The following is a 14,711-nucleotide window of genomic DNA, read 5'->3' as shown; positions in this document are numbered from 1 at the left end:
AATTATCTAAATTTTTACTGAAAAAAATATTACAAAAATTTCTAAAATATTCTTTATGAACTTCAAAATTTTTTTTTATTTTCTTAATTTTCTTAAAATTTTTTTTTTCAGTTTTTTATTATAATTTAGATAATTTCAGCTCATTTTTTGTTTTTAATTGTAATTTATGAACTTTAATTATTTTTTTGAAATAAATTGTAAATTATTTTCAATTTTAATTAGTTAATTTTAATAAAATTTAAATAATTTTTTTTTTTTATTTTTTTTTTTTAATTTAAAATTTTACCATTTTGCGAGATTTCACTTTTCGTAATTCAAAAACTCATAAAAAATGAATGTCTAAAAAATACTTTTAATTTCGAATTCTTACAAAGTACAAAGTATGTTCCTTAAGATCATTAATACAATACGTAAAAAAAAAATTTGCATCACGAATTTTTTTCTGAGAGCGTCTAAATTACATCCTTGTGTCATCAATGTGCATCTGAACCTCGGGAACAGCAACTTTCGTATCAGTATTTCCATTTGCAGTTGGCAGTTGTTCCATCGAGTGTCTTTTCAACTCTGATTTGCTGTAATGTTCAATGATCTTTGCGCCATACGAATCTCCAAGGACATTTACCAAAGTACGGAATCGATCACTATTTAAGAAAATTTTATTTAATATTTTTATTTCAGAAAAAAAATTGAAAAAAAAAACTTACAGTAACCAATCAACAGCAACGATGAGAGAAACATCAGCAGCTGGAAGACCAATTGTATCGAGAACCATTACTAATGTCACAAGACCTGCTTGTGGGATGCCAGCAGCTCCAATACTGAAAAAATTAAGTTTTTGTTAAAATTTGTTTTTTTTTTAGAAAAATTTTTAAAAAATTTCTTACCTTGCAGCTGTCGCAGTAATACTGATAGCAATAATGTTTCCAAAAGACAATGCTCTTCCTCTCAACTGAGCAATAAAGATCGCAGCAACTGCCTCATACAATGCCGTGCCATCCATATTAATTGTCGCCCCAATCGGAATAACAAATCTCGATACTCGAGGATCAACTTTAGCATTTTCCTCCAAACATTGCATCGTCACGGGCAACGTAGCTGAGCTACTTGACGTTCCAAAAGCCGTGGCAAGAGCTTTTCCCATCTTCGAGATAAATACATAGGGGTTTTCACGTGTCAACACGAAGAAAATCAAGGGTAAAACGACAAATCCATGAAATAAAATGCCTCCAGCAACGGTTATCGTGTAAAGACCCAAACTACCAAAAAGTGTTCCCAAATCCTCCATTTCCAACATTTTGCTCATTATGAGGAAGATGATACCGATTGGCGATAACCAAATAACCCAACCTGTGATCTTCATGATGACATGACTGAATTCGACGACAAAGTTCAAGACGCTCTTCGTTTCGTTCTTTGTGCTGCTGAGGGCGATACCGAAAACGATGGCGCAAATGACAAGACCTAAAATGTTCATTTGGTCAATGTATTCGTGTTTGATGTCCCATTTTGCTAAATCAGATTCGGCGGGATTCTCTGAAGGTGGTTTGAGTAACGTTTGGTATTGTTGGATGCAGGCTTGAACGACATTTGGAGGAAACATGTTTCTGAAATGAAAAGGAAAATATCAAAATTAGTGACTTGAGATCAGGTAAGAAATAAACTTTCAATTCAATAGAGATGAAAAACGACAAATTATCAACTTAGGAATTGATGAAGTCATCAAAAGAACGAAGCTCGATTACTTTTGGTATCTCAACTTTGGCGATACGTAAGGCAAAGAGTATTGGTTACGATCAAGGACTGAACTGAACTATAAATATTTAATGGAAAATCCTTTGGAGTCATCGGCATAAACAACTTTGAAAAATTTACTATTCTATAAAAAAATCAAAGCAAGGATGCTTAAAAGCTCATCATGGTTAAAGCAAAAGGAGAAAATCTGAAAAATCACAATCCACAAAAGAATTAAACCATCCAACAAATTTCCTTCTGACATGAGATGAACTGAAACTTAAAATTTAAGGCGAAAATGAAAATTTTCCTATCCATTAATTATTAATCTGAAGTCTTAATTAATCCTTCAATTCATTAGGATATTAATTACAATTTCAAATCAAAATACAATATACGACTCCAAACATGGAAACAATATTTGAAGGTACATCATAAATCAATTCGTTAAGGATGACAATAACTATAAAGCAATAAATTAGCGGCACGATCGTTTTCAATGAAATTACGCTCGTAAATAGCCACTAACGATTGTTATCAATGTTTATGTTTATTCACCATAAACCATTCAAAAGTAAACATTTTCCGCACTGATTTGTTTTCTTCAAAAAAAAAATCTTCAAGTTGCCGTGCGAAAAATCGTGATGTGAAGATGTTGAACAAAGGAATTCCATTTGAAACATAAGTTGATGTATGATAGCATCACGTATTCGGCTCATGTTATTGCTAAACCTTTAAATTAACTTCTCGGAAAAACCAAGGATGAGAAATGACATCAGAATTCTATACTAAAAAGAGATTTACTTATCTTTATAAACAAAATGATGACGTTCTATCAAAAATTTAACAAACAACTTGTTTTGAACTGATGGACAACAACAAACCGGTTTAAGGTGTTTTACATTTTTTTGGGAAAGTTTCCGATGAATGAACTTTTTTTGCGTCATTAATTATTTCAAAGAATTTTAATCTTATAAAATGATAAATACAAAGTGACTCATTTCGAGAATATTTCTAACAACCACGCAAAAAAATCCATAACTTGACACATCTACGATTGAATGCAAAACCAAACTTATGAATATTCAATTAATCCGGCAAACTTGCAGTTTATTGCACAAAAAAAACTAAAAACGTGACTTGACGATCGCTCGTTTAAACAAAAGAAGTCCCACAGTAGTTAGTGAATGAAGTGTTCCATGAAATTTTTTGACCTGTTTAAGCAAGACACGAGCATCCAACTATAAAAAGTCTGCAAAAATGTATCCCTTTGTATGTTACGATCAAGAGGTTGCGAGCACATTAATAACAACTTTTTACAAATGACTTGTAAAAAAAGGCAAAAACCTGTTTTTTGTCGTAGATGATCTTATTCAATAATGCAAGACTGCTGCAAATGGCAGTTTTCCTGTTTTGCAGTGTTAGAGCTCGTAATGAGTGGCTATTAAAGGAAAAATATGTATTTTATTGTTCGAGACATTGCATTTGTTTATTCACAATAGCATGACAAAACGTTGAAAATTATTTAATAGGAATTGCGTCAGTTGAGAATTTCTGAACGAATTTCGAGAAGCAATTAAAGGGCTTTAGAAAAGAAGTCGCAAAAATCTCACACATGTCAAAAATTTAGAACAATAGCTTACTTTGAAATTGAAATGAGTCTCGCTAATATTAAATTAAAGTTACATTATGATGAGAATTTCAAGCTATGAAGAACTGTTCACAAATGACCTCACACGAATTTCTTATGCCTTGCATATTAAGCCGTTTAACGATCATTGACTTCCTCCTCGGCTCGACGATGTCAATCACAAAAGCCAAAACAAATAAATTCTGACTTTGTACAGGTGTGTATTTATGTCTATGTATTTCTTTCGCAACTATTCAAAGGTAAAAAAATTGAACAAAAAATTGATACTCATCCAATTGAGTTAAAATAAAATTAAATTATTCAAGGTCACTTTTTGCCGATGGCAATGATGGGACGTTAATATACGGTTTTAAGAATAATCTCTAATCTACCATTTTTCACGATTTTGTAATTTGAAGAGTTAACAAAGAACTACGTCTCTGAATCTCTTGGAGATAATCAGTGAATAAAATTAATAAATAAATAAGAAAAATTATCACCGTTTAAGTCAACTGTTAGACAAACAACAACTTTGAAATTGAAAGCAAACATAGTTGAGAGGAAATTAGCAATTATAGGTGCTTTGAACATAATGATATTCATTACAAGTAATGAAACAAAGGTAAGATAAATCAAATAAGGCTGTTACAATTATGAAAAATGTTTTGAAATTCCTTATTTTTAAATTCTAAAAATGGATTTTCAAAATCAAAAACAGAAATTGTCCAAAATTTTTCACATTTTTAATTTTTTTAAAAAGATTCAAATTTTAGTTCAAATTAATTTAAAGTCATTTTTTTACATGTTCAAATTCTTAATGGAAAATGTTCAATTTTGAGAAATCTAAATTTTCAAAATTGATATATAAAAGTATTTAAAAACAAAAATTTTTGTACATCAATTTCGAAAAAAAACATGTTTTTTTTAATTAAACATTTTCACTTAAAAATTTGAAAATGTAAGAAAAATTGACTTTAAATTAATTTGAACTTACATTTCAATTTTTTTTAAATTTTTTTTGTTAAAAATGTTAAAAATGTTCGACAATTTTTTTCAGATATTCGATATTTCCTTTTATGAATTTTACGATTTGAGAATATTTTTAATTTTTGTATTAACTTAAATTTGTTTTTCATTTTCTTTTTTAGATCGAAAACTGAAAACTTTTCCAATATCAAAATTTCTCCTCACTATGTGGTCTTCGCCAAAACTAACAACTCTACTTCCGAAAACTTTTGTATATTTACACATCACTTTACACTTCAGTAGCTTCATGTTTGTCATTATTATCATCATTGTCTTCTTTTGTTTGCACCTGATGGTTCGTCGTCTCTCAATCGTTGATTTACATACATTTGACTAGATTTTAATATCTCTATTTCATTATTATAGGTGCTGTACGAGGACAACAAAAAAATCAAACAAACAAAGAGCTTGTAACATGTTTCTCTTTTTTTTTTGTTGTTCAAAGTGACGCAACACCTTTCATTTTATGCTATTCATCATATTTCGACTTGTCCAACATTAGTTCGAGACAAAAGAGCAGACTCAGTGATGGTGACGAAATTTACAAACAAAAAATGTAAATAAACAACTTCACGTGAGTGTAAAATGGCACAGGGTCGGTAAATTCTAACGAACAGAAGAGGAGAAATCTGATGAGTTAATTATTTTATTGCTACTTAATTATCTTGTTTTGAACAATTTTAAAGGAGATTGTTATCGTAAACTCAAGTAGATCAGTTCTCACTGGATTTTAATTGTTGCTGATATCATTTCTAAGGGAAATCAAACAAATTTTGAGGAAAGTTACAATTCAAAAAACAATAAACCACACAATTCGAGGAACGTCGCCGCGATAAGATAAGTGTTAAAAAATTTTTGTTTGTCTGATAATTGTCACTTAATTGGGGCCTTTCTTCGGCAATAACAAGGAAATTAAACCAGATAAGACGACGACACGGGAGAAAATTGAAAGTTGTGGTAATTTCATAGAAATGCGTGCATTCAACTGGTTTTTTTTTATCCAATTAAACGAATGCATCGTGAAAGAGTCGTAAAGAAGAATGTTTATCATCACTCCGCTAATCTCCCTTTTTAGTCAGAAAAAAATGTAATTTACCTCACAAGATCAAGTAACGTGTCAGTAATTGTGATATTTCTTCCTTTACTGTTCGCTGTTTCGATGTCAGTTTCGCCAATTCTGTTACCCGGTTGGATTGTGGTTACCAAAATGATGCCCAAAACAACTGCCATAACTGTTGTCAACAAATAATAACCGACAGCTCGACTTCCAATCTTTCCGGAAAGAGACAAATCCAAATTTCCCACAGCTGATATCAACGAAGAAACGATCAAAGGCAAAATTAATGCCTTCAGCATACGAAGGAAAATATCTCCGATGAAGTAAATGTAGGAAATCTCCCGTTCGGTCCATTTATCTGTCGTGAAACGAACAATTAATCCCAAAACGATGCCCAGGATGACTCCCGAAACTGTAAGTATTGTCAGGAGATTTTCTCGCCACACGGGGCTTAACTTCAACTTTTTCACTTTCATCAACTTCATCGTTTCACAAACTGAAGTGTTTTCAAAGTATTTTATGATATTTATTAAAACTGGTACGTATATTTGACAAGGTAAATATTTGTTTTGTGATAAAATATTTCTGTGAGATCACTTTTTTTTTCACTAAAATAGGGACATTCCCTAAAGTTCAACTTATAAAAAAAAAATAAAAAAATAATTTAATTAAAAAACGAAACACGTCTATTGAACGCGAGTTCCTCAAAGCAACTGCGGATCCGATCAACATTGCATGGAAATATAGCGGAGTTACAAAGCCATACAACGTATACGAGCGTTTGAGACCAACAGACAAACATGATCAAAACAAAACTGAAAAACAATGCAAAAGATAGGAAGCAGACTGGAAGAGTGGATATTGTTGGATGAAACTGGACTGTGAGTATTAGATAATTTTTTGACGGGTTTTATTGATAAGATGTTTTGACTGTTAAAAAATTATTCTTCATTGAATCATTTCCTATTGAACAGGTGACAAATTTTTCGCAAAAACACAAGTGGATGGAGCTTGAAAGTATGCAATGAATTAGGTAAGTAATTTTTTAAACGAAAATTCTGTTGATGAACTTTAAAAATTTTCTGAGCATTTTGCGACTCTCTAAGCTATCAAAAGTGAAAAAGAGCAAAAATAAAGAAGATTAACTGAAAAATTTTCGGATCTGAGGGACTTTTCCAATTTAAGAGTTTTATAGCGAAAATTCAAGGAACGTTTTTGCTCTATATGAGGAAAATCTTTGAATAAGAGACAAAGCCTTAAAAAAGTAAGTTTAAGTATCTTAACTTTCTTTTCATTTTTTACTTCAAATTTAATTCTACTTTACTTTCAGACGATTTCTTTCAAATTTTCCTGAAGATCATGTTGAATGACACAGACTTACTTGACGTGAAGCAAAGAGTTTACTTTAATACACTTTAACTGATTCACAAAGCTTTAAAAAGGATACTTCCTGAATATTTGACTGATAAACTGACATCAAAGCCTAACGAGCTTCGGAGAAGAAATGATTTTAGACTGCCAAATTACTTGACAAATGGAACACAGAACTCATTTTATTACAAAAAACTTGAAAAATTTTAGAACAGCTCAAACTTTATGGAAAAAGCATTAACCTCTCTTAATGAGAGTTCGCTATTCGACTTGAAATCAACAAGAGATGGAATAATCGGAAAAGTAAAGTAAGTTGTCAAGAAGCTCTTGATTACACATTTGGTTAGCAATTTCAGAGAGCTTTCTGAACAAAAATGTGTAATCTTAAGAGCTTCTTTTTGCCCAGAGTAATTTTGTCAGTTTGCCCAAACTCATAAAGAAAACGAAAACATCACTTACCTTACGAGATCCAAAAACGTATCCGTCAAAGTCATATTTTTCGTATGAACCTCAACAGCAACCAACTTTTCGTGCATCCTCGAGCCCGGCTTTATCGTTGTCACTAAAATAATTCCCAACGTTACTGCCATCACAGTTGTCAACATATAATAAGCAATCGCTTGAACCCCAATTCTTCTCGATAATGACAAATCCATCCTTCCAACAGCTGATATCAATGAAGAAATAATCAATGGCAGGATCAAAGATTTAAGCATGTTGATATAAATCTCTCCCGGATATAACAAATACATGAGTTCTCTATCTGATTGACGATGCATCTCCGTATAACGAATTATTGTCGAGATTATTAAACCCACGACGATTCCAATGACAGTCAAGAGCATTAACAAATGTTCCCTTACTTGAGGATGGACAATGAAGATGGATTTTCTTTGCAAATACGTTCTCAAGGATTCAATCGACGCCATTTTAGGAATTTTTAAAAACTCGAATTCGAACAAAAGTAAATGACACAAAAAATCAAAGGTTACTTAACGGAAAAATCGAATTGAAAATCAAAAGTTGTCTTTCTCGGAATAAAAACCCGACTCGAAACCGTTAGTACCGTTATTGTACATGTATGGAATTACATATGCATCGCAGTACGAATGGAAACTCGCAACGAGGAAAGAGTAGACATTCGTGTACTACCAAAGTTTTGTGTCTAATTTGCCAGTCAGTCAGTCAATCTGTAACAATCAGACTAGAAAGGGGATATTAAAATTTATCGTCTCTCTCTCGAGTTTTTTTTATTATATTTTTGTCTATGTTATGTTACGGTGAAAAAAAAGTGCACCACAAAGTGATGATAGTACTTGTTAAAATCCAAAAAAGCCGGATTATTGAAAAACAAACCGATTAAACTGAAACAAGAAACAGCAAATGAGAATTATCGCGTAGAATTTAATCGCGAAAATACACAGAAAAATTTTAACGACTGTGAAAAACACAGTATCGATTTTCTCATCATCCCATTATATGTACTTTTTCGTGTGTACACTCCGTGTGCAGCACTACCTGGATTTCTGTCTATATTTATAAATTTTTGCAAAAAGCAAAAAAAAAAAAGAAAAACTATCAAGTGAACATCATCAACGAGCGGGCAAACAGAGGAAGTGTAATTAAAAAATGTACGTAAAAATCCAATTTCTGTTCGAACCGTCGAAAATTCGTGTGACATGACAGACGATGTGCAAATTTGACGAAAAAAAAAGTGACCGGGGAATTGTGTGCCAAGAGTGATATTTATTTGTTATTATTATTTGTTGATATTTTCACATGTAAATTGCGTAATGTAATGAATGCGGTGTTTATAGTGAAAAAGTTGTTGATGAATGCAAAATATTTTTGTGTTTATTGTAAAACTTACCGAAAAAACATGAGAATTTTGCAAAACAATTTTTTTTCTGAGGAAACGGGAAATTAATGAACCTTTTCCGAACATCTGTGATCTGAAGTTTAAATTATCATCACATTGTCTTTTCACGGTTACAAAAATCATTCAACCGGAAAAATTCGATTGTTGTCGAAAGAAAAGTGAAAATTTGAGACGTAATTCGAAAGTGCTTACCATCTCGATTGCGTAGAGAGTCGGTAGTCGTCGGCAGTAGCGGAAAACCTCTTAGACATTCAGTGAAAGTTCTAAATTTATTATTAAATCCAAACACGAGAAACGACGTCAAGTGTGAAATTTTTCTTCTCGTACGTGTCTCGTGGATTCTATTCAAAAAACTATTTTTTTTTGGCCATACATCTATGCAAGCGTTTACAATTAGAAACGTGAATCTAAGCCAAACATATATTACGTCGTCGGTCGTCGTGGCAATGATGCTGAGAGTTTCTAAAGACAAAATAATTTATAAAGCTACACGAGAACGAATAGTGTTTGAAATCGAGACAAAAATAATTTACGTCTTTTTTTGTTGTACACGTAGAATAAATCTACATGTTTGATCATCTTGTCGTCATAACTCGTGTTTCGTGTAAAAGTTAACAAAAAAAAAAAAATATTCAAATGACTTTTTTTGATGTTCAATTGAAATATGAGCGTATTTCACTTGCAAAAAAAATTAATCTTTATTTAAATTTTTTTTTTATTTTTTTTTTCAATTTTTTTATTAATTAATTAATTAAATTTAATTTTTTTATTTAAATTTATTTAATTTTTCATATTAATTTTAATTAATTTTTTTTTAATAAAAATTATTTTTTTTAATTTTTTTTTATTTTTGAAAACTTTATTTTTTAATTTTCAAAAATTCAATTAATTAATTTACAATTTTTTTTTAATTTAATTTAATTAATTAATTCATTTTTTTAATAAATAAATTTATTAATTAATTTAATTATTTTTTTTAAATTTATTAATTTTTTTTTTTTTAAAATTTTTTTAATTAATTATTTAATTATTTATTTTTTTTTTTATAATTTTTTTAAAAATTTTTTAATTTTTATTTTTTTTTTTATTTATAATTTTTTTTTTTATTAAAATCACTTTTCTTAAGAATTTCTTTTGATGATAAATAGCGGTTTCTGCAATTAAAAAAGTGTCAAAGTTATGAATGACTTCAGTCTTTTGCGTTGTGCAATTTTTTCAAAAAATTCTTCTGAAAAAAAACACATTTTTTTATTGCCAGTTATTAAATAAAGAATTTGTATCATTTTTTTGCCGTCAAAAAATATAACTTTGCATTGCATCTGTTTTACAGATTAAACGAAATTTTTAAACATTTGTTTGGCATCGGCAACAACATCGTCGTCGTTGTCATTCGCGTTCTTCACACAGGTCATGAATACTAAAAAAAAATCTCGCGAATGTTTATCAAATATACAATAAAAAAAATTTTTTTATTAAAAAAGGATGAACTTTCAGCATGACATTTATATTTATGATAATTTAATTAAATTGAATTGAATTAAACAACCAACAAGTTGTTGTCGTCGTCGTTGATTAATGACGATCGCGATCAAAAATGTTTCATTTTTTGGTAAGGTAGCTGCTTCCTGTTAAATTAAAAAATTGACTTTGAGGTCTCGTTTGAATGCGTGTCGAAAATTTTAATAGATGAATTTTTTATTGAAATGTTAAAAGAAATTTTTATATTTTTTTTTCTAAAATAATTCAAGTCACATTTTGGGATTTTACAAAAATTTTTAACGATCGAATTAACGGGTAATATCGTACGAGAAATAATTTCGGTGAAAACGGAAAATATTTAAAGGTCACCTTTCTTCTGCGTTTTACTTTTCCGATCATCCAACATTTTCCAACAGAGCGACTATAAACATTGGTTGCCATCAATTTAGATAAAAATTCTTGCTACAAATCTTAATAATAAATTTTCTATATTGGCGAGGGATTGTAAGAGTTTGAATTTTATGAAGCTCGAGTCTCGTAAAAGAAAATAATTTAAAAAAAAATAAAATTTTTGCTTAAAATTAAAAAAAAAATTAAAAAATGTCTTAAAGTTGATAAAATATGAAAATAAAACTTAATTTTTTTTTATAAAAAATTTTTTGATCAAATTTTAAATTTTAATAAAAAAATAGTTGCATGAAATTTTTTCTTAAGTTAATTTTAAATTTTTTTATATGTAGAAATATTTAAAAATTCAAAAATTGTCAAAAATTCTTACTTTTTTTAAAAAATTAAAATAATTTAATTTTTACAAAATTGACTACAAATTTGACAAAATTTACAAAATAAATGAAAAAAAAACTTAAAAAATATTTTTAATTAAATATAAAAATTAAATTAATTTTTTTTTTAATTTAAAAAAATTTACTTTATAATGAATATTTATGCAATTTTAGGCTTAAAACTGGTCAAAAAATAACTTGTTAAAAAAATCAGCGTTTGAGCATAAATAAATAAAATTTAATTCAAAAATTAAAAAAAAAATTATTAAAATAAATTTTAAAAACTAATTAAATTTTTTTTAAATAATTAAAAAATAAAAAAAAATCAAAAATATTTAAAAAAGATTTAAAAAAAATTGAAAAATAATAAAAAAAAAATTCAAAAATTTTTTAAAAATAATTAAAAAAATTTTTTTAAAATTAACAAAAAAATTTGAAAAATAATTACAAAAATTAAAAATTTAAAAAATTTGGTAATAAAAAAAATATTTTAAAAATAAAATAAAAAATAACAAAAAAATAAACTATCGAATAACTTACAATCCCCAATACCAACACATGTGACTCTCTTTCGTCGGAGAAAAATCGATAAAAGATACGATACCGGTCGACAGACGACAACAATATGGTGCACGTGCACCCATTTAGCTATTTACAGCACAGTAAATATTTGTACGTGGATGTCAAATGCCGTCAAATGCATTTAACGTTCTGCAGTAATTTGAGATTGTGATCAAAACCGAAGAAAATTACGGAAATATTACTGTTGAAAGAGGATCAATTTTCGCATGCAGTTATTCAAACAAAGACTGAAGGAAAATAAAAACAATAAACAATAATTAAGATTTCATCAGACCCATCGGTCTTTTTCCTTAAACACGTATTTATTTATTATTTTTAGTGAAAATGGAAGTGACAAATTCATGGGTTTGCGTGTTGAAAAAAAGTTCCCCTAACGTAAATGCACTATTCTAGTGTCTGTCTAATCTCTCTAATTTTTCATATAAATTCTTCCCTTATTCTACAAAAATCCCTCTTACGTGCCATATTCGAATGTCCGAGTAAAATTTCGCAATACTTTGGCGAAATTTTGTTGAAGTTCGAGTGCTTGATTCAGTTTTTGAAACAAATCATCAATTCGTTCTTCCAAAACTTTCAATCTTGTATCATGTTCGTTCATCTTATCGCCATCAAATATCCCATCAGAGGCTTTATTGAGTCTCGCTGCCAAATCGATACATCCAACGCCATTCACATGCGTCGAATTTTTCACCGTCAAATCGTCCCTGATACTAATTTCGAGTCTTGCGTGATGTTCCTGGTTCAACTGTTGCATCAACATTCGCAGATAGGTACAATTAAACTTGTTATCTGATATCTCGAGTGCCCGTAAATTGGGAAGGATACGCCCAATTGGCGCGATATTCAATTCCGTCAAATTATTCCCGTTCAACTGAAGACTTCGGAGTTCCATAACACGAATTTGCATAAGGTTGATTTCACGCAAGTCATTGTAGGACAAATCAAGTTCTTTGAGTTCTGACATTTTTCCGAAGGGATTGTCGTTGGTACTTGAAACATGTCCAAAATGGAAGCCGGTATTGGAAATGTTTAAACTCCACAAATTTTTCATGTTATCAAAGGGATTCAGTTGATCCAAGGAATCAGGTCTGTGATATGCTATCAAATTATTTGCCAAGCTCAGTTCGAACGAGAGATTCAGTGATGTGACGTTCGAAATGTCATGAAGATGGTTATTCTCCAATCTAAGGATTGAAATATCGCCATCAGGACGAGATTCAGTTTTGAAGTCAACTTTGAAGCTTTCAATCTCATTGAACGCTAGATTCAGCATGAAAAGTGAATCGTGAAAGACCAAGTTGAAGGTCATCAGTTGGTTATGCGAAACATCCACAAATCTTAAGTTACGATTCCTTTCAAAGATCGTTCTCGGTAGGACACTTAATCGATTGTGATCTAAATAGATAGCTTCAAGCTTCTTCAAGTTCGTGAAAACTTTTTTATCCAAGGTTTGAAGTTGATTTGATGAAATGTTCAAATACTCCAGTTCCGCCATTGTTTTGAAAGCATTTGGATGAATCTGGCTGATTTTGTTATGAGACAAGAACATCCATCGTAACTGTGTTAATCCGGAAAAATGCTTTTCATCGACAGATGTCAAAAAGTTCTCCGCCAAATTCAACGTGTACAAGCCGAAAAGTTGCTTAAAAGCCATCGGTTGAATTTGCCCGATTGCACTTCGAGTTGCGATGAAGTTGTTAATGTTTTCCGGTACACTGACAACGACACGAAGTATCTGCGGTATTACGGAATCCTTGAACTCGATGTGATCATCAAACTCATCGAGCCGTATGGTTATTTCGTGGTTCGCGGAGATCTTGATGTTGTCCGAATTGCATGACTGCCCGTTGCAAACGAAGGTAATGGCATGAGTGTCAAGACAGAAGATCAAGAGACAAAGTATGCCAAATTCGAGATGTTTCCTGTAAAAAAGAAAAATTAATAAAAGTTCGTGTCAGAGAATAATTTTTACTCACATTTTCACAAGGGGGGAAATTCACAAATACAAAAAAAAATCTAAAAGAAACGAAAGATGTGAACTTATTAAGAAGAGAGTCACAAACTAAATGCTGCCTGTGTGCTCATTTTACGAAGATTAAATTATTGTACATTTTTCTTTCCAAACAACACACTATTATCTTAATTCGAGGGCAACTACACCACATATGTGATCCATATGTATTGAACTCTATACATAAATTTAATAAGACGATAAGAAATTTTATATATTTTGTGCTAGAGAGCAAGCAGAGTGCCCATTTGAACATTTTCAAGTCATCTCTCGAGAGACGAAAAAAACTCAAAACGATTCACTCTAACTTCCCATTTTATGAAGAAAGGAAGTTTCAGTCAGTGGCTCACTTGACTTTTATTAATGTAGGTGATGCAAATCGTTATTGTTATAAAAAAAAAACTTACAACTGAGCTCTGTAAATATATAGAGACAACAATGGATGACGAAGAGTAAATTGAAAATAATAAAAACAAAAAAGAACAAACAAACCAATTGTATTTAATGAAGAAAATGATAGAAAAAAATTATTTGTAAGAAAACGAAGAAGAGATTATGCGAGAAGTAAATAGTAAATAGAGTTATCAGTAAATGAGTGATTCATGAGAAGAAAATTGAGAAATTTATTATTTCGTTGGAAGAAATGCCGAATTAATGTCCATCCTATTGGTCGAAACTCTATGGGAATTGTGAGAAATGCCCTTTCATGAGTAATACTACAACTCCAAAAATATTTCTCTCGGCATTTCTTATCAGTACATTCCTGCCTTAAACGTAAACAAACGAAATCGCATATGTTTAGTAATATACCGACAGGGCTGGAAAATCCCCCTTTTCGTACAATATGATCATCCCAACGAATCTACATGAATTGGCTTTATTTAATTAAAAAAATATTTTAAAAAAGTTAAGATTTTTGCTTGGTTTGGATTTTTCTAAAATTAAAAAAAAATTTTAAAAAATATTATTTAAAAATATAAAAATAAATTTAGTTAAAAAATAAATTAAATAATAATTTAATTTAAAATTTTATTAATTTATTTATTTTTTTAATATTTATTTTTTCATTTATTTTATTTTTTTTTAAATTAATAATTTAATTTTTAAATTATTATAAATTCTTTTTTTATTTAATTTTTTAAAAATATTATTATAAAATATAA

At 29.6% G+C, this 14,711-nt stretch overlaps 4 protein-coding genes across 4 annotated transcripts in view; 1 reads left to right on the top strand and 3 right to left on the bottom strand.

The window, feature by feature from the left end:
- Positions 1 to 332: 332 nt before the first annotated feature.
- LOC134833482 (excitatory amino acid transporter 1-like) lies at positions 333 to 6,141 on the bottom strand. Its single transcript, XM_063847802.1, has 4 exons — positions 5,484 to 6,141; positions 885 to 1,604; positions 705 to 818; positions 333 to 641 (listed from the first exon to the last, which is right to left on the bottom strand). The coding sequence occupies exons 1-4, from the start codon at positions 5,927 to 5,929 to the stop codon at positions 458 to 460; spliced, it is 1,464 nt and encodes a 487-aa protein (XP_063703872.1). The 5' UTR covers positions 5,930 to 6,141; the 3' UTR covers positions 333 to 457.
- Positions 6,142 to 7,270: 1,129 nt separating this feature from the next.
- On the bottom strand, positions 7,271 to 7,744 carry LOC134835525 (excitatory amino acid transporter 3-like). Its single transcript, XM_063850403.1, has one exon. It carries the CDS (start codon positions 7,742 to 7,744, stop codon positions 7,271 to 7,273), a length of 474 nt encoding a protein of 157 aa, XP_063706473.1.
- A 267-nt stretch (positions 7,745 to 8,011) lies between these two features.
- Positions 8,012 to 14,711, top strand: part of LOC134833197 (uncharacterized) — a 33,712-nt gene continuing 27,012 nt past the window's right edge. The window contains exon 1 of the mRNA XM_063847435.1: positions 8,012 to 8,446. The gene's annotated coding sequence lies outside the window, so the exon portion shown is untranslated. The remainder of the gene's footprint in view (positions 8,447 to 14,711) is intronic.
- On the bottom strand, positions 11,795 to 13,693 carry LOC134833554 (chaoptin-like). Its single transcript, XM_063847906.1, has 2 exons — positions 13,514 to 13,693; positions 11,795 to 13,459 (listed from the first exon to the last, which is right to left on the bottom strand). Coding segments are annotated over exons 1-2 (1,470 nt in total). The 5' UTR covers positions 13,516 to 13,693; the 3' UTR covers positions 11,795 to 11,991.

Source organism: Culicoides brevitarsis, chromosome 3 (genome assembly GCF_036172545.1).
Source record: "Culicoides brevitarsis isolate CSIRO-B50_1 chromosome 3, AGI_CSIRO_Cbre_v1, whole genome shotgun sequence".
Taxonomy (NCBI): Eukaryota; Metazoa; Arthropoda; class Insecta; order Diptera; family Ceratopogonidae; genus Culicoides; species Culicoides brevitarsis.
This window is presented reverse-complemented; position numbering and strand designations above follow the sequence as displayed.

Bases quoted from the DNA above. Each gene is read 5' to 3' on its own strand.
- LOC134833482 (XM_063847802.1), bottom strand. From the start codon at position 5,929: ATGAAGTTGATGAAAGTGAAAAAGTTGAAGTTAAGCCCCGTGTGGCGA. The intron at 1,605-5,483 runs GTAAATTACATT...TTTTCATTTCAG, and splicing joins ACGTTACTTGATCTTGTGAG to AAACATGTTTCCTCCAAATG. The intron at 819-884 runs GTAAGAAATTTT...TAATTTTTTCAG, and splicing joins ATTACTGCGACAGCTGCAAG to TATTGGAGCTGCTGGCATCC.
- LOC134835525 (XM_063850403.1), bottom strand. From the start codon at position 7,744: ATGGCGTCGATTGAATCCTTGAGAACGTATTTGCAAAGAAAATCCATC.